General features: G+C 37.5%; 1 protein-coding gene across 2 annotated transcripts in view; it reads left to right on the top strand.

Annotated features, from left to right (window-relative positions):
- The window catches only part of Prex2 (phosphatidylinositol-3,4,5-trisphosphate dependent Rac exchange factor 2), a 275,997-nt gene that overhangs the window by 184,072 nt on the left and 64,712 nt on the right, over positions 1-27,213 (top strand). For both annotated transcript variants that reach the window (XM_027398845.2, XM_027398847.2), the window contains exons 31-34: positions 3,426-3,467; positions 6,788-7,005; positions 11,058-11,160; positions 20,930-21,073. In XM_027398845.2, coding sequence (XP_027254646.1) covers positions 3,426-3,467; positions 6,788-7,005; positions 11,058-11,160; positions 20,930-21,073 — 507 coding nt within the window. The remainder of the gene's footprint in view (positions 1-3,425; positions 3,468-6,787; positions 7,006-11,057; positions 11,161-20,929; positions 21,074-27,213) is intronic.

Below are 27,213 nucleotides of genomic sequence, written 5' to 3'. Positions count from 1 at the left end.
CATTGAATTGACTAAATAGGACATTTAGATGGATGGAGAGAAGCCCCCTTCCCCAGATAAATAACAGATTCTATTCAATTTTGAAGTGTTTGTTATTTGTAACTGGATTTCTTGACTATATTTTAATTTTATGGCTTAATACTGTGGCTTCCTGTGACACTTACAATATCCAATTTGATGAAAATGCTGAATCAAAACTGTCCCAAATAATGAATATTTTAAAAAGGAATGGGTTTTAAAGACACTTTAGGGAATTGAAGCACATGTTTTAAGGAGTGGAAGCCATATATTCTCAGAAGAGTTAACTGTCAGTAGCATAATGCTCCCAGAAGTTGTAAATTCATATAGATGATCTCACCATGTTTTGAGGTTTTGATAATGATAAAAATAGATAGATATAACTGTATTCTTTCAAATAAGTACACTATTGATTAGAAATGGGCATATTCCTGAAACTTTGTTTTACTAATTTTTGGTAAAAATATTTCATTTTTGATATACCCATTTCTAGTATAAATAAAATACTCAATACAAAAATTTTTAAAATCTTACAGTATTATATCAGTATGTTTTTATCCTCCTTGTTCCTCAAGAGCACATTTTGAAGCCATAGAGTTGATAGATATTTACAAAGGTTGGTTTATAATTTCTTTGTTCCTTTGACTGATTGATGCTGTGACCAGTGGTACCACCCTTGGTCATAAGACTCCAGTAGCTGGTTTAGTCTAGCTACACATCCTAAGAATATTTTAGTCAGTGGTGTGGTAAAGCCTTTTTGCAGACTTTTTAAGTTCTAGCTATTTTTCTAGGTTCATTTGAGAGACAGTTACTCTGGGTGAAAAGCCAGGTTGTCAGTGTGTTAAGTGAATCTTTAAAAATCAGTTTATTTGCCATCCACTGTTTCAGCTTACTGGGCTGTCCCAGGGAGAGGGTAGGCTGCCATTATTTTTAAATCAGTTATCACAATGTGGAATATCCTCAGGTAACCTCCCCAGTTCTTTACCACTTTGTTCCACTTGGTTTAATCTAATTTTCATCCTACTTTTGAAACTGTAGAGTGCATTGTATTAGATGTAGTTTCATGGATACGAATAAGTAAAAATTTAACTATTGACACTTGGCTAGAAATTTGTGTTTCACATATGTCAATGGAGTGCTCCAACCATTTCTCATGTTTCCTGATGTCTGATTTAAAATTTATACCGAATATGATATCAAAACATCATTACTCTATAGCCTTTGTATAAGAAGGATTGCTACAGTGCCATTCCAGTTTTAGATGACTATTTTCTCATCCATACGAAGCATACTGAACTGGGGGAGAAGATAAGAGAAGGTTGCCTTCTCAGTGGGGAACTGATTGAGTAAAGATGTCATCAAAGTGGTAACTGTTTCCTGCTGAATCTTTCAGCTAAGCATAGTCTCATGTTACCAGCTAACTTCAGATATATTTACTTGATTCCACCACTCCCTTAAATTTATGCTTAATTTGTGTTACACGACTTTTCCTGGGAAGAAACAAAGAAATGCCCCTTCACCTCAGATAGTGCAATGACAGACCAAAGAAATATTCCATTCAAACCAGCTTGGTGAACCAATGAGTTTTTCAGGGCTACTTATAGTGGCATGGGTGAGGGCTAACTTACAGGAATATAGGTAATGCACAGATACATGGATGAGGGGTAACTCACAGGAATGAGGGTGATTTACAGGTGTATGAGTGCATCACCAGAAAATCCACCCCAGCATGTGTGACAACTCAAGACGGCTGCATCACTGTGTGCATCCCTTGTACAACTTGCAGGCAGCCACATCATTGAAAACTCTCCTTGCCTTTGCAATTGTTTACTGGGAGCACAACCAATGGGAGGGTTAGTGAGTCTTCTAAGTTTCCTGAGCTTTCTGAATCTGCTAAGTTTCTTGTGAATTTAATGAGTGCTCCCTCCAGGGTGGGGTGTTTCACATGATTTGTAAGTGATAACATTTTCTCCTCTTTTCCCCCCCTTTAAAACTGTTGTTCTTTGTATTGCTTTGGAGGCTGTCCTGGAACTCGCAAACCCTGTCTCTAAAAACCAAAAACAACAACAAAAAAAACAAAAAAAAAAACAAAAATGATGTTCTTTTAAAGAACTACCCCCCAAAATCTTTTTTTGTTTTCTTTTTTGTCTGTATGTGTCTCAAAATTGTAAGGCATATTTTTTCACATTTTATTTACCTTGCCTTTATAATGCTGATAATTTTTATCATTCTCTCCATGTTTTCTGATTTGTACACACCATTACTAGATTTTATTTTAAATATCTTGTTCATGGTCCATTTTTCTACCCCAGACCCTGGGAGTGATTTTTCTCTCAGATGTATCTAAACTCACCATCTAATGTTATAAGCTATTTCACTTCAACTTCATAATTGTGGTTCAGTCCTAGTGTCTTAATGAGATAATTAGTTATGTTGTTCATTTTCTGATATATTTCTTTGCTGGCACTATTTCCACGTATGTTCCTTCCCCCTGGTGGTCTAAACTTAAGTTTCTATGAAGTATTTTGTCATTGTAGATTCTATATTAGCTTCAAAGTTGCAGTAATAGTACTTGGTGTATATACAGCACTTTAAACAACTTGCAAAGATCTTACATATATTCATTTTTCTTACAGTGGCCATTATATAGATAAAGTATATATTATCACCTATGAATGAGCTGAGACTAAAAGCAATCATTAAGTTTTCTAATGCCACAAACCTAGAGTATAGCAAATTGGTTCCCAGTTGCATGTGTTTTCTTGCCTCTGAAATCCTTTTGTTTTTGCAGCCTTGTTTGTAAACTCCTTTGAAGTATTGTCTGCCTTTTTGATCAGCTAGTTCAACCCCTTTCTTTGACACCTATAATACATAGAACAAGGTGATTTGTAACCCTTTTTTTCCATCCCATAAACTTGATTACAAAAAAGGAACTCTTTGCTATTGGAAGCCAATGGATACAGTGATAAGTACGAAATTAATATATACTTGTCAAATATTTGTGGTTGGTCATGTGTGGGATGGAATAGTAGAGTATACTAATGTACATTCATGCATTTTATAGAAAAATTTTATTCATAGTAGCAAGTATTATTTTTGCAGCTTAGCAACACAGATTTATAATCCGTATGTAAGGCAATAGCAAACAGGCTAAAGTAGCCAAGGATTACCTAGAATTGGATGGTATTTGAATGTTGTTCTATTGTGTAATTCAAAGACATTCTAACATGTTGAACAATTATTAGCATTTATCTAAGCAGATGGGCAACAGAGGAATGTCAAGTAAATGACATTTTATGATTACCTAATATAAGAAGACCGTAGTAATTTTTACTACCAGGATACAATGTCATGTGTGTTGCAGAAGTAGAGTGGACAATTAATACATGTGCTTTCTTTCTCTGCAGAGGTGAAGTGTCGGATACTACTGGCTCTCCTTGAATACTCAGGTAATGTCTTGCCCTAGTTTTACCATCTGAAGCAATGTGGCCAGGATCATAAATGTCTTAAAATAGGAAATTAATACTTTCTGCCACTTGGAGAGATAAATGGGGCTCTAACATCTTCTTTCTCTAAAATACCAGAAAGATTTTTTAAATATATTTAAGGGTTTTAATAAGAGCACAAAAACTTAAGCTCATTTTTTACTCTAAGTACATATGAAAATACATATAAACACATTTTAAAATCATCTAATAAGTAAGAGAAATAGGAAGCTGAGCATTGGAGCATAGGCAAGCAATCACAGCATTTGGGAGGTAGTAAGGGGGAGCATCAGAGAGAGATTCAGACCTCTCCTGGCTTGCACACAAGTATTTCCCATCAACAAAACAAGGAGAAACTGTGTAGGTCATGGTAAAGGGAATAGTTGGTGTTTGGATATGAGTTTTATCATGAAACCATCTAATTGTTTATGATGCCCTGGAATTATGTAAACATTTTACAGATCTTACATTAAAGCACTTCTACTGTGAATTTAGTAGGCACCCAACATAATTAGCAATGATACCAAAGGACAATTAAACATTTGATCAAATTCTACGTTAAATATGGTAGGTCATTAGCTTCCTCAAAGCAAGCACTACTTACTTTTATCATCAACAAATACCTAAAGTGATAGCTGTCAAAATTGTTCATTGAACAGGTGGTGCAAGAACGAGTGATGGTCTGAGGATGTAGCTCCATTGGTAGAATGTTCATCTAACAGCCAGGAAGCCCTTGGTTGCCTCCCTAAAATGGTGTGATGGCACATACTCCTAAAGCCAGCAATCAGGAAGTAGATATTGAGGAAGCATGTAAGAGCTCAGCATTGTCTCCACACCATGGCACCTAGAGGCAGCTTCCAGTGCAGCAGTGGAGACAGGTCCTTTATTGGCTTGTGCCTTATTTATTTATTTATTTTTAAGATTTAAGAGCTAGCTTCTCACTCAGTTGTCCAAGTGGCCTTGAACTCTTAAGTTGAAGTGATCCTACAGCTTCAACCATTTGAATATCTGGGAAATGCTGCCATACCTGTCTTGGGATTTTCCTTTTGAAGATAAGAGTCTCAAAAAAAAATATTGCAATTACACCAGACCCCCCAAACGAGGATGTCAGTTTGGAAGACTGGGCAATCTATGGGGCCTCTGATAGTAGAACAGTATTTATCCCTAGTATTCAAATGGACTTCAGGAGCCCATTCCACATAGAGGGATACTCTCTCAGCCTACACACATGGCAGAGGGTCTAGGCCCTGCTCCAGATGATATGTCAGACTCTGAAGATTCCCCATGGAAGGCCTCACCCTCTCATGTACCCATGGCTGACCACTTGGTATTGGATAACCTATGTGGGAGCTCATCTGAAGAGGAGATGGCTCCCCCTTCTTTAGACAGCTATTGACCAGCTGTAGCATTACTACCATACCTAGTCTGGGAAGTCTTTGTTTTCATCTCTGCTTGTTTCCCTTTCCCCCTACCATCTCTGTGTGAGTATGATGCCCATCAATATTTCTGTGTAGCTCTCTGTCCTTTTCTGTGTTCCCTTTTTTTTTTGAGCAGTAAATTAAAGCACCTAAACTTGTAAATAGCTGAGATTACATGAAGTATTGAATTTGTTAGGTGTTTATAGAAGATGAGTATAGTAGGAACTGAAGTATTAAAAGGAAATTGAATCTTTTTATAGGAACAAAAAGCCATTTTTTTTTCAAATGTATTCCTACCACAAGAAAAAAATCTTACTCTTCCAAAATAATTAGCAAGCTGTCATGCAAAGCCATTCTTTTGCTAGAATCTGGGCACAGCTGTGAAGATGCTTGCTGAAGTTCTTCTTTTTTATTTTTATTTTTTATAAGATGTAGAAGTGAGAAGTGCTTTGGTATAGAAGGACACTGGGGAATTTTGAATGATTACATAATCTAAAGGAAAATAGTATATGTTTTTGCTTGCAAGAAACCAATTCTGGTTTGTTACTTTATCATGCTGTTCTTTCTCTGCTGAGTATCACAACCAGGTTCCCATTCAGTGCCAAGCATTTTTAGGTGCTAAGAAAAGAGTAGTTGCAGCATTAAGTCTATTAGATTGCACTTTGTTAAGAGCTGCTTTGTTTTTAAAATCCTGTTTGTCTTTATTAGAGACCTAAGAATGTAGGAAGCAGAAATGAATCTTGTCTCAGTTTTTTTTCTTTCTTTCTTTTTTTGTTTTTGTTGTTGTTTTCAGTACTGAGGGTTGGACCCAAAGTCCTTTTTTATTTTGGTCCATGTCCTCAAAGCACTCTCCTGCCAAGTTACACAACCAGCTCCAAATCCTGGGACATAAGACACTAGCTGAATGTTCATTAGTTGCCTCTGAAGTCTGTGGTATCATTCAGGTGATATACCACTTCTGGTCTTGAGGCACTGATGATCCAATGGGAAACAGACTCTCACATTGCTATCAATTATCCTTCTTAGAAAGAGAGAGATGCTTGGGGTCTATGATGACAGAAATAAGTTCACCATGTTTTCTGGGACAGAGAAAATTTCACAATTTTTAATATTTCAATAGTTCAAAGAGGTCCAATCTTTTAGTGCATTGACTGTTGAACACTGGATTATCCTTCCGACTAAAGAGGCATAGAAACAAAATATGGGCTATAAAGCCATTTAGCAAGGCACTTAATGTTTGAGGGGTACTGAGCTTCACTGCATGGCTCAGTACAGGTCTGTGCACCCACACTTCTTTTTTTTTTTTGTTATGGTTTCACAACTCTAAAAACTATGCTGCACTGTGGGATGAAAGCAGGGGAATGGGACATTGAAGAGCTATGAATGTCAACTGGATTATTTATCAAGTGACTTGATGTGACTGAGTTTTCTAAGTTTGTTATTCATTGTGAAATGATAACTTTTTAAAAAGCTACTTGGAAAACTCTCCATTTACATTGTCGATTAAGTGTGTTTTGAAGTTCACACAAGCAAGTCATCTGTTCTCTGCTCAAAATAGCCAAACGATCAACTGATGTGTTTCCATTCATTTGTGAGCACCCATGCCTTATTTTTTCTGTTCACTCCTTCAGTAGACAGTTGTTGAATGGCCAAATGTCTAGCAGCATAGGGCCCATGGTGTAGAATTATTGGAAGGAGACATCTACCATACATTATTAGTTAAATTAATAAGCCTTATGGAATAAGCATATTCAATCCTTTTGATCTGCCAAAGAAGAATACTCATGCAGTTCAAACTAATAAAGGAATATTTTAATTATAATATTGGATATTTGAAAGCTTCCTTTGTGTTCTTTTCAATCACAGATAGTGAAACCCAGCTCCGAAGAGACATGGTTTTCTGTCAAAGTCTTGTGGCCACTGTCTGTGCCTTCTCTGAGCAGCTCATGGCTGCCTTAAACCAGATGTTTGACAACAGCAAGGAAAATGAAATGGAGACTTGGGAAGCCAGCAGAAGGTGGCTGGACCAGATTGCAAATGCAGGTGTTCTTTTTCACTTCCAGTCTCTTCTGTCACCAAATTTGGTAAGGAATTTTATGACTCCTATTGTCTGTATCAGCTGTAACATACATGGTCACATACAAAGCAGTTGGCCATTTCTCCCTCCTTATCTCCTTCATTATTTCCTTCATGGTCATTAGACTATTTTAAAGGGATCCCCCCACCAATGGTTGGCCAGGTTTTAAGAATGTGGAATGTATTCCATCTTTTCTGATTTTATCTCATGTCTCTGCTGGGAGGGTCTCCTATGTTTGTAATTTGTAGATCCTTAAGCACTGACTGGAAAAGTCATGAGAGGAAAGTGTGTTTTTAGAAATCCACTCGGGCCAGAAATAACAGCTTACCAGATACCTGACGCTGATAATCTGGGGTGTGCTTCACATAGCAGCTGCTGTCTGGCAGACTGTTTAAATCTGCATGTGCTAAATAATGTCAGTGTGTCCTTTTGATGAGTGTTCTCCATTGACAGTAAGAGCACTAAGGCAACTTGTCAGGAGAAATTGCCATACTGAAGTATGGGTAAAGATGAAAAAAGGGATCTTTAAATATTTGAAATATACAGAACTTTGGAGTTTTTCCTCGTAGACTTTCTATAGTTGTGTGGTGTCCTACTGCACAAATGTCTGCTTTTATGTACATAAACATTTTGAGGCTTGCTAAATGGAATTCTGACTTTGAACGTGAGAGCCTGTTTTATCTGCTAAAGTATAAGTGGAATATGTAGCTACCAAGTAACAGATTTAAAACATAGATGTGTTAATACATCAAAATAGCATTTTTCATACTGTTGAGTAGGGAGGTGATTGTTGTACTGTACAATCATGAAAGATTCTGGAATGATGAGGTAAGGGTTCATCTAGTGTGGTTAGAGACACAGAAATAGATTCTTTAGAAAAGACTCTATGCACTCTGTGTGGGCTATAAATTACTTATTTGGCTAGTTTAAAAGAAAACACTGTAGGCAAATTGTTTAAAAACAAACAAAAAAACCATAGCATAAATCCAATGTAAATTGGATACTCAGGCTCTTTCCTAACAAAACAGCAGTATTTGTTGAAGAGTGAGTGAATGAATGCAAGAGTGTGACTTCATTTCTATTTAATTTTCTTTATTTAAAGTCTCTGATATCTAATCAATTGCTGCTGCTTTATGTTTAATTTTATTGAAGTCCCCAAGATTAGGAGAAAATATTTACAAATGGAGGCAATAAAGTGCCTAGATTAGAATATATAAAGAACCACCAAAACTAGTGATTTTTATAATGACCTAATTTAAAAGTGGGGAAAGGATTGGAGTAGATACTTCCCTAGAAGATGTAAAACTGGCCATTAAGCACATGACAGATAGTCAGTACTAGCTGCCATTAGAGAAATGGAACTCAAAGCACAGAGAAAGAGCCCTCTCCAATAACAAGTGTTGGTGAGGAGCTATAGACATTGTAAGTCTCAGAACTGAGTCATAGGAATGTAAAGTAATGCAATGCCTTTAGAAAATAGCTTGCAACTTCTTTAGGACATTATACATAGTTTCATATTCTTGAAATTCTAGTCCTTAGGTTAATACCCAACAGAAACCTAAACTTCTATCCAATTAAAAACTTGTGACAAGTAGTCATATCAATGCTTTAAAAATACATGAAGATTGTTAGCAACTCAGGTGTTTGTTGGTGGGTGACTGGATAAGTTAAGAGCTGTGTCTCCTATAATAAAATCTTATTCAGGCATAGACAATTTGTAGTACTGATGAATGCTAGATTGCACATAAATCCTGAAAGCCCAGTGTTAAGGAAACTAGCCTGACAACAGAGAGCACAGTTTGCTTCCATTGTGAGGAATCCTGCTTAGTGGATAAATTTCAGAGATCAAAGTAGACATGTGATTGCCTGGAACTACTATCTCAGGTAGATATCCACAGGAGAATGCTTAATGACGCTTGGTTTCCTTGGGAGGTAATGGAAATATTTTATAATTTGATGATGACAGGAGTGTCTCAGCTCCACATACATTGAAGATTCTGAGCTGTGTATTTTGCCTGATTGAATTCCATATTCTGTGAGTTATATATTGCAATGAAACTGTACTCTTCTTTAAAAACTGGCCTTGTGAAACCTTAAAATTTATTTTAGTAACTGATTTTTCAGTCAGAGTATACTGGAAAAAAATTCAAGGAAACCTCTGTGTTGAGAACACAAAGCCCTGAAAATGTACATACAAATACCATCATAGAGACCAGTCAGTTTATAGTTAGGAATATATATGTATATATATTTGCATGCAATAATAGTAATTACTGAATAAAGAAGACATGAATTTGAAAGTGAGTGGGTTGGGTACATGGGAATGTCTAGAGGAAGAAAAAGGAAAAAAGGAATGTTGTAATTAAATTATAACCAATAAGTAAACCAACAACAAGCTTACAGGTAACTGTGTATCTCTGAAAGTTGCACTCACCCAGGACTGTGCTTCCTGGAGTTCTAGGCATAGCCAGCTGTTATCTAGTTCTGTCACAGCCACTGAAGCAACATGGCTCACACTGCAGTGTTCAGAAACTGAGATGTCTGTAATATTTCTCCTTGGCATCAGAAAAATGGTGATTTTTTTTCAGTTCTGCCATAAACTTCGAGCTAGTAGGTACTTTCCTACTGCTTCAAAAGGAGTTTAGGAGGCTGGGGATGTAGCTCAATGGGTAAGAGCTCTTGCTGTGTGTGCCTGAGAATCTGAGTTGGAATCCTCTGCACCCATGTTTCATATAAAAAGAATCAATCAAACAACAACAACAAAACTTTTCTTGCCTCCTTGTATCCTGTAACTCTTAATTCTGTAGATTCTGTAGTAGGGAGAGACAGGAAGGAGGGAACCTAGAACTTGCTAGTTGGTCTAGCTCCAGTTTCAATAAGAGACCTTGTCTCAGAGATGAAGAGTGGCAGGGGTGAACATGTGGCATCTGCCTCTAGCCTCCATGGGTTTATACAAACGAACACACTTGTGTGCATATCTCAGTGACATCATCTTTCTAGTGTTTACCTTTGGCCTTATTAGCAGTTACTGCTACATTCTCTACAGAGTACTTAGGCTCATAATAATGACACAGTTATCCTTACACATAGAAGTTATCTCTTAATATAACATTTGTTTTACTTTTTTCAAAATGATTTATTTTATGTGCATTGGTGTTTTACCTGCATGTCTGTGTGAGGGTGTTGGATCCTTTGTAACTGGAGTTACAGACAGTTGTGAGCTGCCATGTGGGAATTAAACCTGGGTCCACTGGAAGAGCAGCCAGTGCTCTTTACTACTGAGCCATCTCCCCAGCCCCAATACTTGTTTTCTTAATAACATGAATTATCCTTTCAAACAAGTTCAACATTCTTCACACACCTCAACAAGTTTCTCAAGCTTACTATACGCTGAAACAGGATGAGTGTATGGAAAATACTTTTAAAGAATTTTTATTTTATGACAGGAAATTTCATTATAGAAATGAGACAAGTGGTTGAAATAAATTGAATTGCTTATTTATATTCTAGACTAAGGACCTCACAAAGCTAGTAAGGTGAGCATGATGTTTGTGTGTACGCTCTTTGGGACACAAATATATCTACACAAGGAAATTGCTTTTATCGCTCTTCTAATAAGCAGTAATTGAACAATGAATAAATTATTATAAAACACGATGGCTATGATTTAATGTAGCTCTTAACTTAATAATAAAATTTTGTTTTGCTTCTCACCTGTAACTTTGTGAGCCTTTAGAAGTAAAAGACCAAAAACAGATTATTTTTAAATGAGATCATTATAATTAGATTCTACCTACAAGCTAGACTGAAAATTTGTGTATTATCATTTAAATATTAAAAAAATACAAAATCAGAAAACTATGAAACCATACAAGGAACATGTCTCTCTGTAGGACTTCTTGATTTCATTTTGGACAGGGAGTTCTCAGGGATGGGTTGGCACTAGCATTTTCTATGAAATAAAGCCAGTGAAGTGATTCTACTTTGGATTTACATTGCACCATGGGTTCTGACAGCACATTGTCCAGCCATCTTATAGATCCTTTCTCTTAATTGTAGAAAGATGAACAAGCCATGCTAGAGGATACACTGGTTGCTCTATTTGATTTGGAGAAAGTTTCCTTTTTCTTCAAACCATCAGAAGAGGAGCCCCTGATTGCAAGTGAGTAACATGTGTGTGTAGAGTGTTTCTGGTAGCAGATACTGTCTTTTCGTTTGCATATTGTTACATGAGTTGAAAAACTGAAAGGTTTTCTTTGACTTAGCCATTTTCCAACATTAGTGATAACAGAGGCTGCATTTTAGAAGTCACACTTGGATGACAGTACTTGTTGCGTAGTGAACCCATAGATTAATGTTCATGTCTTTAAATTTTTGCAAATTACCACCATTCTTCTTGTCATAAATGTTTAAGAAAATGTCTACCAGTCCAAGAAATCTTCAGCTTATTTTTTAAAACAGTTTTGTGTGCCTCCTGTTTTTTACAAGAGATAAGTGTAGTCAGAGATGGGAGATGTTCTTCTCCCTCTCATTGGCTAATATGAGAGACTCAATAAGTGCCCACTTCAAATCCTTGGTTTGAGGAAATAATGGTAATTCTTCATTTGTCTCATCAAAAACATCATTTGAATGCTTACTTCTTGCCAGCACTGTTCTGAGTATCAAGTTCAAATGAGTGCTGAGCAGATGGTTTCTTCTTCTGTAGGTTATAAATTGAAGTGAGGAAAGAAAATGACAGGTCAGAAAAACAGATTAATTTGGTGTTGTTAAAAGTAATAATAAAGTTGATCAGAATGTAAAGATTAAGGAGCAGAGTAAAGGGTGGTCTTCATAGGACGGGGAGGCCTCTAGTCTAAGAACACAGGTCTCTGAAGGGACAGAGAGAGAGAGAGAGAGAGAGAGAGAGAGAGAGAGAGAGAGAGAGAGAGAGATTGATTGATTGATTGATTGATTGATTGGGATGGGAGAAGGGTGTGTTAGACTTCTTTACCTCTCAGGTAGAGGAATGTGGGACATGTTCTCAGAGCAGCAAGCCACCCTTTCTTGGCTATGGTAGAGCAAGTGAAGAGAATAGAATATGAGATCAAATAGGAGATGGACCATGTAGGGGTTCCTACTATTGATATCTCCATGCTCCTGTTTGCCAAGTGAACAACAGGATTTGGTTTACATATCCAAAAATGTCTCTGGCTTCTGTGTTAGATATACCATTCTGAAAACAGGACAGAAGCTCATAGACCACTTAGGAAGCTCTTGAGTAACCCAAGTGACCTGGACTTGAGGGGATCTGTGAAATGGTAAAATTAAAAATATTAATACTGTTTCTATTAATTTTTGAAGATAGAGAGTATGGAATTATCACTAATTTTCATTCCCACTTATGAACAAGAAAAAGCAAGAATATGAAGGTGTAAGTTAGCGATACTAAAAAGAGAATTGTTATCTTGAAAGTGGTGGTAAATTTTGATTATAAACAAAATTTTAGATAAATTATGAGGTTTCTACTTTTATATATAGAAGGACATACAGTTCTATTTGATGGCACTCGTTACAGTTTTGCTGAAGGCTAAGAAAATGATTCTGTGATGTCACCTAATTTTCATTCTTTAAAATGGTGCTTGAGGAGCTATAAGCCCTCTAAAGCATCCATTGTCCTCTTCGTTTTCAAAACTTCATTTTTGACAACTGAGAAGGCAGAGAAGTCACAATGATGAGCTCTGTGAGCGATTTTTTTTTTGTCCACAGTAAGAGACATTGATATTTTGGATACATTCTAAACATTAAAGGTAATTGTAATCCTCTAAACAAAAAGATAGGGTTAAAATATGGCTGTGCTCGTGACAAAGCCCTCATGGTGGTTTTGTTTAGCAGTGTGCTTTATGCATCTCTTTGGAGCATAGCCTGGACTTCTGAAGGTAATTGTCTAGTAAAGTATCAGTGTCAATGCCATATGACTCCATCATTAAATATAAAATGAAAAAAAGAGCAGCCATTGTGGCCTTGGGAAAGGAGTTGACACAGCCATTCAGAAATAACATGTGTTAGGAGAAAAGCCTGGAGACCAAGATTGAGCCTTGAGTGGGATAGTAATGGTTAGAAGGGAACAATGCCATTAAAGCAACATAACCTGTACCTTAAAGGAAAAGAGTAACTTCCTCTTAAAACTGAGAGGAGCTTCATTTAGAGATAGTTTAGTCAGGTACACACCTTTAACCCCAGTGCTCTAGAGGGATAGTCTAGGGAGATAGATTTCTGTGAGTTCTTTTAAGGCTCATTCACAATAGTGAGTATGAGGCTAGCCAGTCACAGCGAGAAGAAAGATAAAGTCACCATGAGAGGAAAGGTTTGAAGAGAACAGAGAAGCTTTCAGAGTCGCCCCCAGAACAAAGGGTAGTATCTGGCTTTTATAAGTTTGGGGAGCTGGAAGTTTTACACCATGCAGTTTCATCTGGGATAGCATATTTGACAAAGAGTATGGGGGAACCAGATGCTAGTTAGAACCATAAATCAGGTCAATAAAACCATAAAGAGAAGCCTTCTTAGCTTCGTCCTAGGGAGAGAGCTGCAATGTGCATTCATCCTATTCCGACTATGGAATCTGGTTTCTTTTTGCAGGGGTTAGGCTATGATGCAACATCGATTTTCGAAGTAAATTCAAAATGATGATTGGAGAAAGTTCTTTTTGTGAAATCTGAGTCAATACCTGAGTTCCATCAAGTTTTACTTAAATGTTATAAGAAATTTAGAGTTTGTTAAAATGTATGGCAGGCAGTTTAATCGTTCCAGCTGTGTAGTAGCAGATGTTCCAGGATGGCTAATAAAGTCAGCATGACTGGTATAGAGACAGGCTGGCTGCATGCCTCTGTAGAGAGGGAACAGTGCAGAGTGAAGGAATTATCAAGTGGAAAGAAAACGTTCACTTTGATCTAGAGCCTGAGTTCAAATCCTGGATCTACTCTCATCCATCAGTGTGCCAAGAAAACACCAGCTTTCCCCAGCTCAGAGCTGGGTGGTTTAAATAAGATAATGTTTGAAATCCTCAAGCATTACATGCAGCTCCTAGTTGTAATCAGTATTTACAGTCACTCCCTTATCCTCAATTTTGGGCTAGTAATGACAAAAAGTCTCCTTCATCGATGATACTGTTAAACTTAAGGTAGATATTAGAAGAATGAGTTCTTGTGAGCCCCTACTATCTTTGTATGGGCCAACCATTGTGTCTGGAGCTATGGATGCCATAATGGATGAAATAGACATGAGCCTGTGATGTTGATGGCTAAGATGAGACACAGTGATGAGTTAACTACAGAGGTATGATGTGATATACTCCATGAAGAAGTAAAGCTGTGTGATCCAAGAGACGTTGTGGCCTTTTCAGGGATGACTGGAGAAAGCTTCCCATAGAAGCAGCTTTTAAACTGATCTGAAGGAAGCAAAGAATTGGATAGGATTAGAGAGAGGCAATCCAAACAGGCTCCACTATCAACCTTTAAATTAAAACTTACTCATAAAGTCTCTTATCCCATTCATTGATCTTGTGTCATATCTGCAGGGATGATGCCATCATGGTTGTTTTCTAGGGTGAGTCTCCATAGGATGTTCCTAGACCTTCCCTCACACAGCTTGATGGTCCCAAGCTGTTGATCACTTGCATTCCTCTCAAAGTAATTTGTTTTCCATAGAAGATGACCTTTTACAAGTAAAAAGGTGGTGTGTTTTAGTTCCATGTTACTGATCATGTTTAAAAACAGTTTTATAATTTCATGATTTTGTGTTTTCAGAGCTCTTTGTATATTTTGACAGATAGTCCTTTCTTTATCAAATGTATCTTTCACAGATACTTTCTCCTAGTTAAGATGCTCATCTTTGCATTGTGCTGGCATCAACTTTCATGAACCTCAAATTTTGAGTTTTAATAAAATCTAGATGATTAGTTTTTCTTTTATTGGTCGTGCCTTTGGTGGGGTTTCCAACGTGGCATCATCCATGATCACCAGGCTTCCTCCTGTGCTGTCTTCTAGGATTTACATAGTTTTACACTTTCTACTTTTTTTTTTTTACCTACTTTGAATTAATCTTATGAATGTATATGAGCACTGTGTCAAGATTCTTTTTCACATGTACATTCCCAGTTGTTCCACAACCAGGGAATGAAAAGCCTATCATGTTGCCTTTTCTCCTTTTCAAGGATGAATTGGCAATTCACCTGGGAATGGTTCATATGTTTCTAGACTGAGGTTCAATTCAGCTGCTGTCTAGTCTTTGCTCAACAACACATTGTCTTAATTTCTGTAACTGTGGAGTGATAACTGGAGTTGGAAAGTCCCAGTCCTCTGCTTTTCTTCTTCAGTACTGTGTTTCCTTATGATGTGAACTGTGAAATCATCTTGTTGATATCCATGGATACCTTGGAATTTGAGGAGATGTCATGAAATCTGTTTATCAGATCAGGAATAAATAACAGCTTGACAGTATTGACTCATCTGTGAACATAGGCTAGTTTCCCATTTATTTGTTTCCTAATGTGTTTGTTTTTCAGAAATTATATTTTCTCACATAAATCTTATACATATTTTAGTATTTTATATGTACTTCACTTTAAAGATGGCTAGTACAAATGGTAGTGTGTTTTTAACTGGGAATTTTACTTGTTTATTGCTCAAACAGTTGATTTTTCTATGTTAACTTTGTCTCTTGCTTCATTGATATATACATATATTAGTCTCAAGATAATTTTCTTAATCTCAGATTTTCTCCCATCTTTGAACATCTTATCTGTAAACAAAAGTTTACGCCTTTCTTGATGTGTCTGTTTTTATGTCCTTTTCTTCTGTGGTTGTCTTATTGGGAACAGCCAGCACAGCATTGAAAAGAAGAGGAGTAAAAGGGGTCACCTTCCATGCTCCTGATTCTAATGGGAAGTCATAGTTTGCTCACAACCAAATATGATATCAGCTTAGCTTTGAATGCATTTTATCCCACTGCGGATGTCCATTTTTGCATATATTGGCTGAGAACATTTTTCATGAGTTCATGTTTCATTTTCTTAAATGCTTTTCCTTTATGTTACCAGGATTAGGTGTTTTTTGGTCTAATCATACAATAGATTACATTAATATATTCTGCATACCTGTGCAAATCCCACTTAATAGTGGTATATAATTGTTTCCTAGGTTTGATTAGCATTTTTTGGGTTATTTCTTTGTCCATGAGAATTATGCACTTGGAAACTGATTTCATTCTTTCAAGTAGTGCTGAGTTTTTACTTCACTGCAAACAAAATGTTGCTAATTCTCAGTCAGTTTTGCCTCCTTATTTCTCTTCTACCGTTGCTTTATGTCTGTCTAAAATATGTCTGTCTATGACATCATTGTCATCCTTCCAATACCATTGTTCACTTAACTTTGCCTTCCAATAACATTGTTCACTTAACTTTGCTACATTAATGACAAAGACTAAATGCATAGAGTTTAGTAAACATTGGCATGTATGATGGTATATGAAAAAAGTAAAATATATAAATATTTAGCAGGTTAAAACTATATTTTCTTTCTGTCTCTGTCTACATATTTCTATCTCTAGCCTAGTCTCTGTTTCTCATTTTATCTCTATCTATCTCTGTATCTACTTCCCCTACCTCTTCCCTTATCTCTTTCTCTGTAGGATAGGTTAGGCTGCAACTCTACAGTATTCCAGTGCAGTTATAAACCACCATGCCTGGTTTTGTTTTTTTTTTTTTTTTTTTTTTGGTTTGGTTTTTAATGTGTTTGGTTTTGCTTCTTAATTTTAACAACCAGAAATAAAAGATTTTCCTAATCATGAAAAGGGCATTCTTCTAAATCTTCAATTGAGAAACCTATTTTTTTATATCCTAAATCAAACCATTGATGTCTCTCTATAAAATAGTTACAGAACTAAAAAAAAAAAACATTATGACATAGCATAAATAAGACTGGTGATCATCACTGCCATCACTCCTTTGCCTATATACACAATTAAGTAGATAGAGACAAAGCTTGCCATCCATGTGGTAAATGGATTTTGAACTTGAACTCTTCATATCAGTTCCAGGAAGCAAGTTTGGAGTGCTAATATTGAACTAGGAAGATACATTGACTGCTTGCTATGTTTTGCTTTAATTTTTAACTAGTTAGTATGAGTGTTCTAATTTGAGTATTTTCAGAATGATTTTAAGTTCTTTTTATGGGGTAGACATATTGTGGATTCATGTAGAAGGGAAAGAATTTACAGCTGCATTGTGAAATACTCCCACAGTGTTCTAGCCATTCAGGTTAGCTGAATTTTTTTAAAGTCATTGATTTTAGGGTATTTGAAAGTAGTTACAAGAATTTGGAAAGATAATTTCTAATGGTCATAAGGCATCCTCAACAGAACACAGTTCATTTTAATCTATTACTCAACGAGCAGAGCTTACAAAACCCATGTTCATTTTGTTAATGGTTGCTATGCAGTCTGTTTTCTCACATACTACTTAAGGAGTGTACTCAATGGGCTCATTTTGACTAAATATGAATGAGGCAGCTGCCCTGAGAAATCCTCATTTAGTTAAGTGAGACATCTGGTGTGTCAAAGTGTAACCAAGATTCCCATTATAGAATTTGATATCCAGCTCAGTAACAAACCTGGTTCTTTAGGTAGTGGAAGTCTGGTGCAGTGCTCTTCAAAGAACAGCACTTTGTGGACCATAAGCGCCTAATGTACAATGTAAGTGTTACAGCTCTGAGGAGAAAGGTTTCCCTAATACAAGTGTGGCTGCTCTGAGGGGAAAGGTATCCTGGCAATCAGGAGCCAAGGAGTACCACAGAGAAACAACACCTCACACAAGAGATTTATTGGAAAAGATACAAGAGGGAGGCTGCCTCAGCTTGGGCAAAAAGCAAAACAGAGCTGTGCAGGAGGCAGGCTATATATATAAGGATTCTTGTGCAGCAGAGCTTTCCATGGATGGTCTGCAATTGGTGGGATTTTTTGGTCTGAACTTTTGGCTTTTTTTTTTTTTTTTGGTAGAGCTTGGCCACCTGCATCTCCAGGGACTGGAAATGGACCAATGGCCATCGAGAGTAGTCTAGGGGAGGGCAGGGGCCTGGCCATGTGCATGCCTTGAGGGGCTTACATATGTGAACACCCCTTTAAATTAATCAATTGATTGATTGATTTTTTTTTTTTTACATTCCAATCTCAGTTCCCTCTCCCTCCTCTCCTCCTGTTCCTCCCTTCTTCCCCCCTCCCATTTCCCATCCACTCCTCAGAGAGGGTAAAGCCTCCCCTAGGATGTCAACTAATTCTGTCCTATCATCTCCTTGAGGCAGGGCCAACTCTCAACCCCCATGTCTAGGCTGAGCAAGGTATCTCTCCATAGAGAATACGCTCCACAAAGCCAGTTTATGCTTTATAGTTAGATTTGGTCCCACTGCCAGTGGCTTCATACCCAAGTTATACCATTGTCACCTGTATTCGGGGGTCCTAATTCAGTCCTTTGCCAGTTCCCCAGTCAACAGTGTAGAGCCAGTGATCTCTTACTACCTCTGATCAACTGATTCTGTGGGTTTCCCTGTCATAGTCTTGATTCCTTTGTTCATATTATTGCTCCTACCTCACTTCGATTGTACTCTGGAGGTTGACCCAATGGTTAGTTATAGATGTGTGCATCATCTGCTTCCATCTATTTCTGGCAGAGGGATCTAACTTTTCTGGAGTTGTGGATTGTAGGCTGGTTATATTTTGCTTTATGTCTGGTATTCATTTATGAGTGAGTATATACTTTGTCTTTCTAGATCTGTGTTACCTCACTCAAGATGGTTTTTTTCTGGTTCTGTTCATTTGCTTGCAGATTCAAAGATGTCATTGTGTCTTATTGCTGAGTAGTTACTCAATTGTGTAAATGTACTACATTTTCTTTATCCATTCTTCAATTGAGGGGCATCTAGGTTATTTCCCAGTTCTGGCTATTATGAATAATACTGCTATGAACAAGTTGACCAAATGTCCATGTGGTGTGAGTGTGCTTCCTTTGGGTGTATACCCAAAAGTGAGGTAGAATGATTTTGAGGTAGAATGATTCCTAGTTTTCTGAGAAATTGCCATAGTGATTTCCATAGTGCCTTACAAGTTTGCACTCCCACCAGCAATAGAGGAGTGTTCCCCTTTCTTTACATCCTCTCCAGCACAAGCTGTTATCAGTGTTTTTTATTTTAGCCATTGATTTGCATTTTCCTGACCACTAAGGATGTTGAACATTTACTTAAGTGTCTTTTGACCATTTGAGATTCTTCTGTTGGGAATTCTCTGTTTAAGTCTGTATACCATTTTTAAAATTGGATTATTTGGTAGTTTGCTGTCTAGTTTCTTTGAGTTCTTTGTATATTTTGGAGATCAGCCCTCTGTCAGATGTGGGTTTGGTGAATATCTTTTCCCATTCTGTAGGGAGCTGTTTTGTCTAGTTGACCTTGTTCTTTGCTTTACAGAAGCTTCTCAGTTTCAGGAGGTCCCACTTATTAATTGTTGCTCTCAGTGCCTGTGCTATTAGTATTATATTTAGGAAGTGGTCTCCCGTATCAGTATGTTCAAGGGCATTTTCCACTTTCTCTTCTGTGTGGTTCAGTGTGGACTGATTTATGTTGAGGTCTTTGATCCATTTGGACTTGAGTTTTGTGCATGGCAATAGGTATGGATCCATTTGCATTCATCTACATGTTGACATCCAGTTATTCCAGTACCATTTGTTGGAAATAATTTTTCCATTTTATATTTTTAGCTTCTTTGCCAAAAATTAGGTGTTCATAAGTGTGTGGGTTAATATAAGTGTCTTTGTTTCAATTCTATTTTATGCCAATACCAAGCTGTTTTCATGACTATAGCTCTATAATAGAGCTTGAAGTCAGGGATAGTGATGCCTCCGGCTGTCCCTTTATTGTATAAGGTTATTTTGGCTATCTTGTTTTTTTGTTTGTTTGTTTTTCTGTATGAAATTTACTATTATTTTTTCAAGATCTGTGAAGAATTATGCTGAGATTTTGATGGGTAATGCATTGAATATGTAGATTGCTTTTGGTAGGATTGCAATTTTTACTACGTTAATCCTACCTATCCACAAGCATGGGAGATCTTTGCATTTTCTGATATCCTCTTCAGTTTCATTCTTCAAAGACTTAAAGTTCTTGTCATGCAGGTCTTCACTTGTTTGGTTAGAATTAGCCCAAGATATTTTATGCTGTTTGTGGATATTGTGAAGGGTGCATCCCAGAGATGCAGGGATGGTTAAACATACAAAAATGTATGTATCATATAAAGAAATTGAAAGAAAAAATCATATGGTCATCTCATTAGATGCTGAAAAAGCCTTTGACAATGTCCAACATCCCTTCATGATCAAGGTCTTGGAGAGATCAGGGACACTAGGAACATTCTTAAACATAATAAAAGCAACATACAGCAAGCAGCCAGCAACATCAAATTAAATGGAGATGATTCCACTAAAATCAGGAACAAGACAAGGCTGTCTACTCTCTCCATATCCATTCAATATAATATTTGAAGACCTAGCTAGAGCAATAAGAAAACAAAAGATCACGGAGATACAAAGTGGAAAGGTTGAGGTCAAAGTTTCACTATTTGTGGATGATATGATAGTATACATAAGTGGCCCCAAAGATTCTACCAGGGAACTCCTACAGCTGATAAACACCTTCAGTAATGTAGTGGAATATACGATTAATGCAGAAAAATCAGTAGCCCTCCTCTACACTGATGACAAACAGGCTGAGAAAGAAATCGGAGAAAAGGGAACACTCCTAATGCATTACTTTATGGTAAATTTCAGAGGGTTTTTTGTTGTTGTTAAAAGTTTAACAATGTAAGGTCTAGTGTATCCTTGACTTCAGGAAGTAACATGGCATTTAATGTCACTTCAGATGTCCCTCTTACGTACCAAGTGGAAGGAAGCCGGCAGGCCCTGAAAGTTTACTTCTACATCGATAGTTACCATTTTGAGCAACTGCCTCAACGGTTGAAGAATGGAGGAGGCTTTAAAGTGCACCCAGTTCTCTTTACACAAGGTGAGCTGTTTTCCTGTCCAGGCTTTGTGCATGTAAACTCTTGTATCTTTGTTTAACAGTGAATTGTTTTTTCACTAATTTTAAAAATCCTTCATAGTTTTCAGGTAATATAATTAATTGATTCTGGGAATGTTTATTAAGAGTATTTGATTTGAATATATTCATCAAATAGAACTGGAACATTTTATAAGATAGAGAAGTTGAGTAATGCAAAAAAATAAGGGTAAATAAAACCAAATGAACTGGTTAAATAAGGTATGGGAGAAAAATCAAATAGTTAGCCTACTATATGGCATAGAAAATGTTCAACAATAGTGTATTTCTGCTGGGTGTGATGGTGCATGTCTATAGTCCCAGCATTCAGGAGGCTGAGGCAGGAAGGATGCTAATTTGTTACTAGTTTGGGCTATAAAGTTGGGCTGTCTGAAAACTAATTAAACATACATATGGTTTTACTCTGGCTTTTGTTATGTATATAATCACAAATGTACATGCATACTAAATGTTTTCTGTGTCATTGGCTGGAGAAATTGATGCCTTTCATTTTGCTTATGTCAGATGTTGTGAGGAAATGGGTATCCTTGTTGTTTTTTTTCCGTTTTTTGTTTTTTGTTTTAAGACTGGGTTTCTCTGTAGCTTTGGAGCCTGTCTTCTAAGTTGTTCTCTAGATGATGCTAGCCTCAACCTCACAGAGATCCACCTGCCTCTGCCTCCAGAATGCCGGGATTAAAGGCATGCACCACCACTGCCTGGTGGAAATGTGTATTCTTGATCATTTTTTTTTCTGTAACTAATCAGTGAATGACATCTGCAGTAGAAGGAATTGATCAGACATTCACATTATTGTGCAGTCTCTGTTAGATTAGGAGTAACTCCGTACCTCCTAAAATAAGCCTGCTAGGGTTCCATGATTATGTCAATTTCTGAGTGGCTTTTACTTCCTCATTTTGTACACCAGACTTCCTTAATGTCTCCCTGGGGTCTCCCATGCATCTAGATTCATCATCCTGAGTTCCTCTCTCTGCCTGGAAGTCCCACCTAACCTCTCCTGCCTATCTATTGGTCATTCAGCTCTCTATTAAATGCATCAGAGGGTGCCTTTCACACAGTGTGATCAAATACCCCACAATAGTTCTTCACAGAGCTGGATAAGACAGAGAATGCTGGACGGAGAGTTCATTTTTTCACAGCTTTAATCGGGCTTACACTTCTTCAGAAAACTTTGTGTCTTTTCTTTCTTTGTTCTTTTTTAAAATCATTTTGAGAGATAGAGACACACAGAGACAGAGAGACACACATACACACAGAGACAGAGACAGACCACAGAGGGATCAAACTTATGTTGTGAGGCATGCACCATTGAGTCATATGTGCCTTTACCCAGAAAGCCATCTTGCCAACCTTGATTCTGTCTTTTTGTCTTTGAAACCATCACTGATATGACAGATGGCACTAAATATTTCTTTTAAATAATGTGTCATTCATGACACATCCACCTTCAGTAACTGAGTAACCACAGCCCATTGCACATGCGCGTAAGGAAAAGCTCATTTTATAAGTAACCTTTCTTTTATAAATTTTATAAAAGACATTTGAAAAATAAACCTACTGCTTTAAAAATTAAGAAGCCTGCAGCAAACATTTGGCTTTCATGCCTTATAGCAGTAACTTGAGAAAAACAGGCGTTGCTGGGTGGTGGGGCATGCCAGGCCAGCCTGTTCTACAGAGCAAGTTCCAGGGCAGCCAGAGCTGCACAGAGCTACACAGCTGTCTCAAAAAGCCAAAGGGGCAGAGCCTGTGTTCAAGGCTACAAAAGAGAAGACATCTGCCCATGAAAGAGTTGTGCCCTTAAAGGGGCAGCAAAGTGCCTCTATAGTCATAATGCTCCCATGGGCTAGCATTGTATCTCTCTGTTCTGACAGAAGCCTGGGAGAGATCCACACCCACTCTGAGCAGAGAGTTACCCAGTTTTGTGATTGAAGAAAAGTGATGTTAAAAGAAAGAAATGGTCTTTTTCCGAAATAAACATTATTTGAAGGATCTGTGGCTCTTCACTATCTACTTAAAAAATAGAAAAAACAAATTCTGTGAATGTGAAAATCTCCTGGGAGAGTCCTCATTGTCAGCCCTATGGTAGCAGAAGCAGAGATATTGCTCTCTTTGTCTCAAGGGCTGGAAGTGAGCAAGGTCGAAGGTGAATGTGTATTGCAGGAAGTCACAGCTTCAGAACGGTAACTAGACAACCCAAAGTGGAACTGGTTTCCAAGACAAGGCCCATGCAGATAGTCTGGCAGGAAAGTTGACACAAAATATGCACAGTGCTTGAAGGCAAAGATCAGTTTAAGATAATCTGCCTCCTACACATGCAGGCTTCATTACAGGTTACACAGTTTAATGTGGATGGGTTCCTGGACCCATAGTGTGAGAAAAGTCAACAGCTCTTGGGTTGAGCAGTACACAGAGAATCAAATCTCAGGTCCCCTTTCCCCTGACTTGCTTTGATGTCTCTGTCAGCTTTAGTCAATGGAGCCTGCACAAGGCCATCTTGGAGAGATTTAGAAAGTGCCCATACCTAGCCCCATACCACAGCCATTAACACAGAAATCCCTGGAAGGTGATGCACAAATGCCAAGATATTTTTGTAGTTTTCTGCATGTTTCTGAGCCCACTGGGATAAGAAACCACTGATCCTTCCTGGGCTGTGAAGGACTGCAAGTATCCAGTTAATCTCTGTTTAATTATATTAATTCATTTCATATATGTTCAGATGTCTAGAGTCTGTGTTGCTAGAGCAAAGCAGGCTAAGGGCAGTGTAAAATGTTCTATGTGCTAATGATGCATTAAGATACAGGCTGCCCTTACAAGGAGGCATTGTTTTGGCTCCGAGTTTTCTTCACCAAATGCTGATGGTGTGCTGAAGGGTGAAGGATTCAGGGATGTCTTCTTCAGGACCCTGAAGCTAGGAAATAAACTGGCTATTCTTAACAGGTATCTGTTGATACCTATAGCATCTTCTGTAGCCTGTGCCCATGTCCCTCAGATCTTGTCTTTTTGTAAAAAATGCAAGAGGCTTCTATGGGACCCTGGTCAACTTTCCTTCCATGAAGGAGACAGCATTTAGAAAGCATGGTTATTGGGACAAGTTACAACCCTTACTCCTACAGCTCATCTCAAAGCTTCAACGGATTCTTCCTTCTCTTTATGTGAATTCGAGACAGCAGTCTGGGGCCTGCTCTGAGTGTAGACAAGTTTCTCTCTAAGCTTGCACCTCTCCTGGTCTCTGATGATCTGTGGCACAACCAAACCTTCATCCCTTGGGGTCTTGGACTCCAAACGTCTGCTCCTTTCAGACCAGAATTACTGCCCTCGTCTACTTATCATAACATTCAGATGAGGGAGAACTCAGCAGATCACCTGGCTTCTTCCTCAAGGGCACAATAGGTCAATCTTTTTCTGATGGCTGATGCCATAAACCATAGTTTACATTTCAGAGGGACCTCTAATTTGTCTCCTAGGGAAAGCATCTCTTTTGGGAATCTTTAAACAGACAGAAACACAGCATAGGGGTCCCAGATTGACTCAGTGGAGTGGATGGACTAGTTTCTTGAGGCTGCCATAGCAAATGGCATCATCTGAGATTCATTTTATCAGTGTTTTACAGGGCTACAGTCTGAAATTAAGGTGTCCACAGGACATGCTTCCTCCAAAGGTTCTAGGGAGTAATCTTCTCACTTTCCATCAGTTCATGGCTACCAGTTTATGGCAGAGAGGTTCTGCCTTTCTTTGATGAGCCCCCTTCCTTTTCTTGTCTATCTCTGTGTCTTTGTATTCAGTTTTTCTCCTCTGACAATGATGCATTTAACTGGATTTGGGCTTCCTCTAATCCAATATGATTTTTAAATGATGACATTGGTAATGTTTCACAGTAAAGTTGCAATTTCATTTTGTGGGTGCTACAAGTTAGGACTTTGTCATGTGTTTTGAAAGTTACAATTCAACTCCTAACAGATGGTATATTCTATCCTTTCTTCTGCCACCATAGGCTCCCCAGCCTGTGTTATATAGTGAGCTGATGTGACATTGCTAAAGCTCTGTGAATTGAAATACATGGCATCCCTGCTTGAGGTTATTGTTGATCATCTGTGTGCTGGTTTTTGGGTGCTGGTCATCTTTAAATAGAACCACATGGTGCTGGTCTCTCCCTAAGTTCTCTCTTGGGAGTTTCATCTGTATGCCTCCTAGAGGGAGTGGGCTTCCTTAAAAACCACTACCCTTAACTCTGACCTGTATTTAAAAAGAGTCTTCCTGTTTGCATGGAATAGTTTAATCTGCCTAGACTCTTGAGCACTGTACCTCTTTTTTCAAAGGAGAGTTTTTGCTGCAAACATAGGCATCTTTGTTACTTCCCTTCAAGTGTCTTTCCTCTAATACTTAAAGCTTCATTAGAAGATGGATATTATTTTTCACATTGGGCTTTATACAATGTTTATAACTGAAGCAATAAATAGCTTATTTAAACAAGGAACATTCATAGAGCTTGGCAACCAATTCTGAAGAATTCTGATTGGCTGTGACCATTTCTGTGTGTGTGCAATATCTTATTTAGCCACCAATGACATCAATGGAGCTTTTGTTGATGGGTGGTTTTAAAGGTCACTCTGGAGAGCCTCTACTTTACTCTTGTTCATATGTGTGTTCATTGTGCATGGTGCTGGTTTTCCTAAAGACAGTTGCATGTATATCATGTGTTTATCATAGTTACCTTCTGGATCCTGAATCCTCCTCTTTCTTCACCTCTCTCTTACTACCAGTCCATTTCTTTCCCCCACCTTCTCTTCTGCTTTGTTATGTAGCTATAAACAAAACCAAACAAAAACAGGATCCACAAATGAGGGAAAATGTGACATGTTTGTTTTTCTCAGTCTGGCTTATTTTGTTTAATATGGTTATCCCCAGTTACATTTTCCAGAAAATGAGATGATTTTGTTCTTTCTTATGCTGAATAAAACTCCACATTTTTTTGTATCCATTCATCTGTTTTTGGGCTTCTCACTCTTTCTGAATGTGGTTGTAGTGATTATTGCTACAGTAAATATGGATGTACAGATAGATACGTTGGGTCCTCTGTCAAGAATATACCCAAAGGCATGTGGATGAATCTTATGTTTCTTCTCCATTGATCGGTTTCTTGGAAAAGTCATGAGTTTGTTTGTTTGTTTGTTTGTTTTTTAAGTAAGTGGAAATGTGGCTTACTGTGAGTATTACTTTAAATTTTCATTTTCCTTAAAATTAATTAGATGTCCCCACCTCACATTTTTTTCTGCTATTTGAGTTTAATAGGGTGTTTTATTTCCTCTAATTCAAAATGCTAGCCATAAAACAAGCCAACTAAAGTCATGTTTTAAGTATTGTTTTTATTAAATACTTTAAAGTATGTTTTCAACCAAGTATGTCAATGTAATCTTTGGGAAATATATTATATGTGTAAGAAAAGGGAATTAGATAAGGAAATGCTAGAGAGAACAATGTTTGAAGTTTGATGTTACTGTGGTTATTATATAGTTTATCTAACTCTCCTGAGATTAGAAATTTAATTCTTAGAACACCATTGTGTTTTATGTTAATTGAAATAGCAATCAATAAAACATACCATTTAGCTAAAATAGGATATATTGTTTTCTTTCCTCCTCTTGGCCATACAAATCTAATACAGAATTCATATTTTTGTTGTTCATTCTCTACAACCTTATGATGTGCCACAAAATTTTTGTTGAATCTTTTGGCAAATTTAGACATTTCTCCTATTTCTGAAAAGAGAAATGAAGTTGCTATGAATTTTAATAGTCATGTAAATTTTTCATAGTTGTCAAAAGACGAAATGGAAATGGCAATTAAAAAGAACAGAAGAGTGAGTGTTCATTAAAATTATAGTCAATTCTGTCAACATAATTGTCTTAATTGTAGTGAGCTAGAAGGACTAGGCCCTTATGAAAGTGCATCTCAGACACACACACTGTTCCACTAAAGTCCCTCCCATTGCCCCCATCTTTCTGGTCTGACATTATAAACTAAAGTGTCCTTGCATGAACCCCTGCTCAGTTCCCAGACTCTCTGCTTAGGTAAGCACACTCAAGCACAAT

The sequence above is a fragment of the Cricetulus griseus genome, chromosome 2 (genome assembly GCF_003668045.3).
Source record: "Cricetulus griseus strain 17A/GY chromosome 2, alternate assembly CriGri-PICRH-1.0, whole genome shotgun sequence".
Taxonomy (NCBI): domain Eukaryota; kingdom Metazoa; phylum Chordata; class Mammalia; order Rodentia; family Cricetidae; genus Cricetulus; species Cricetulus griseus.
The sequence above is the reverse complement of the archived record's forward strand: the minus strand, read 5'-3'. Positions and strand labels throughout refer to the sequence as shown.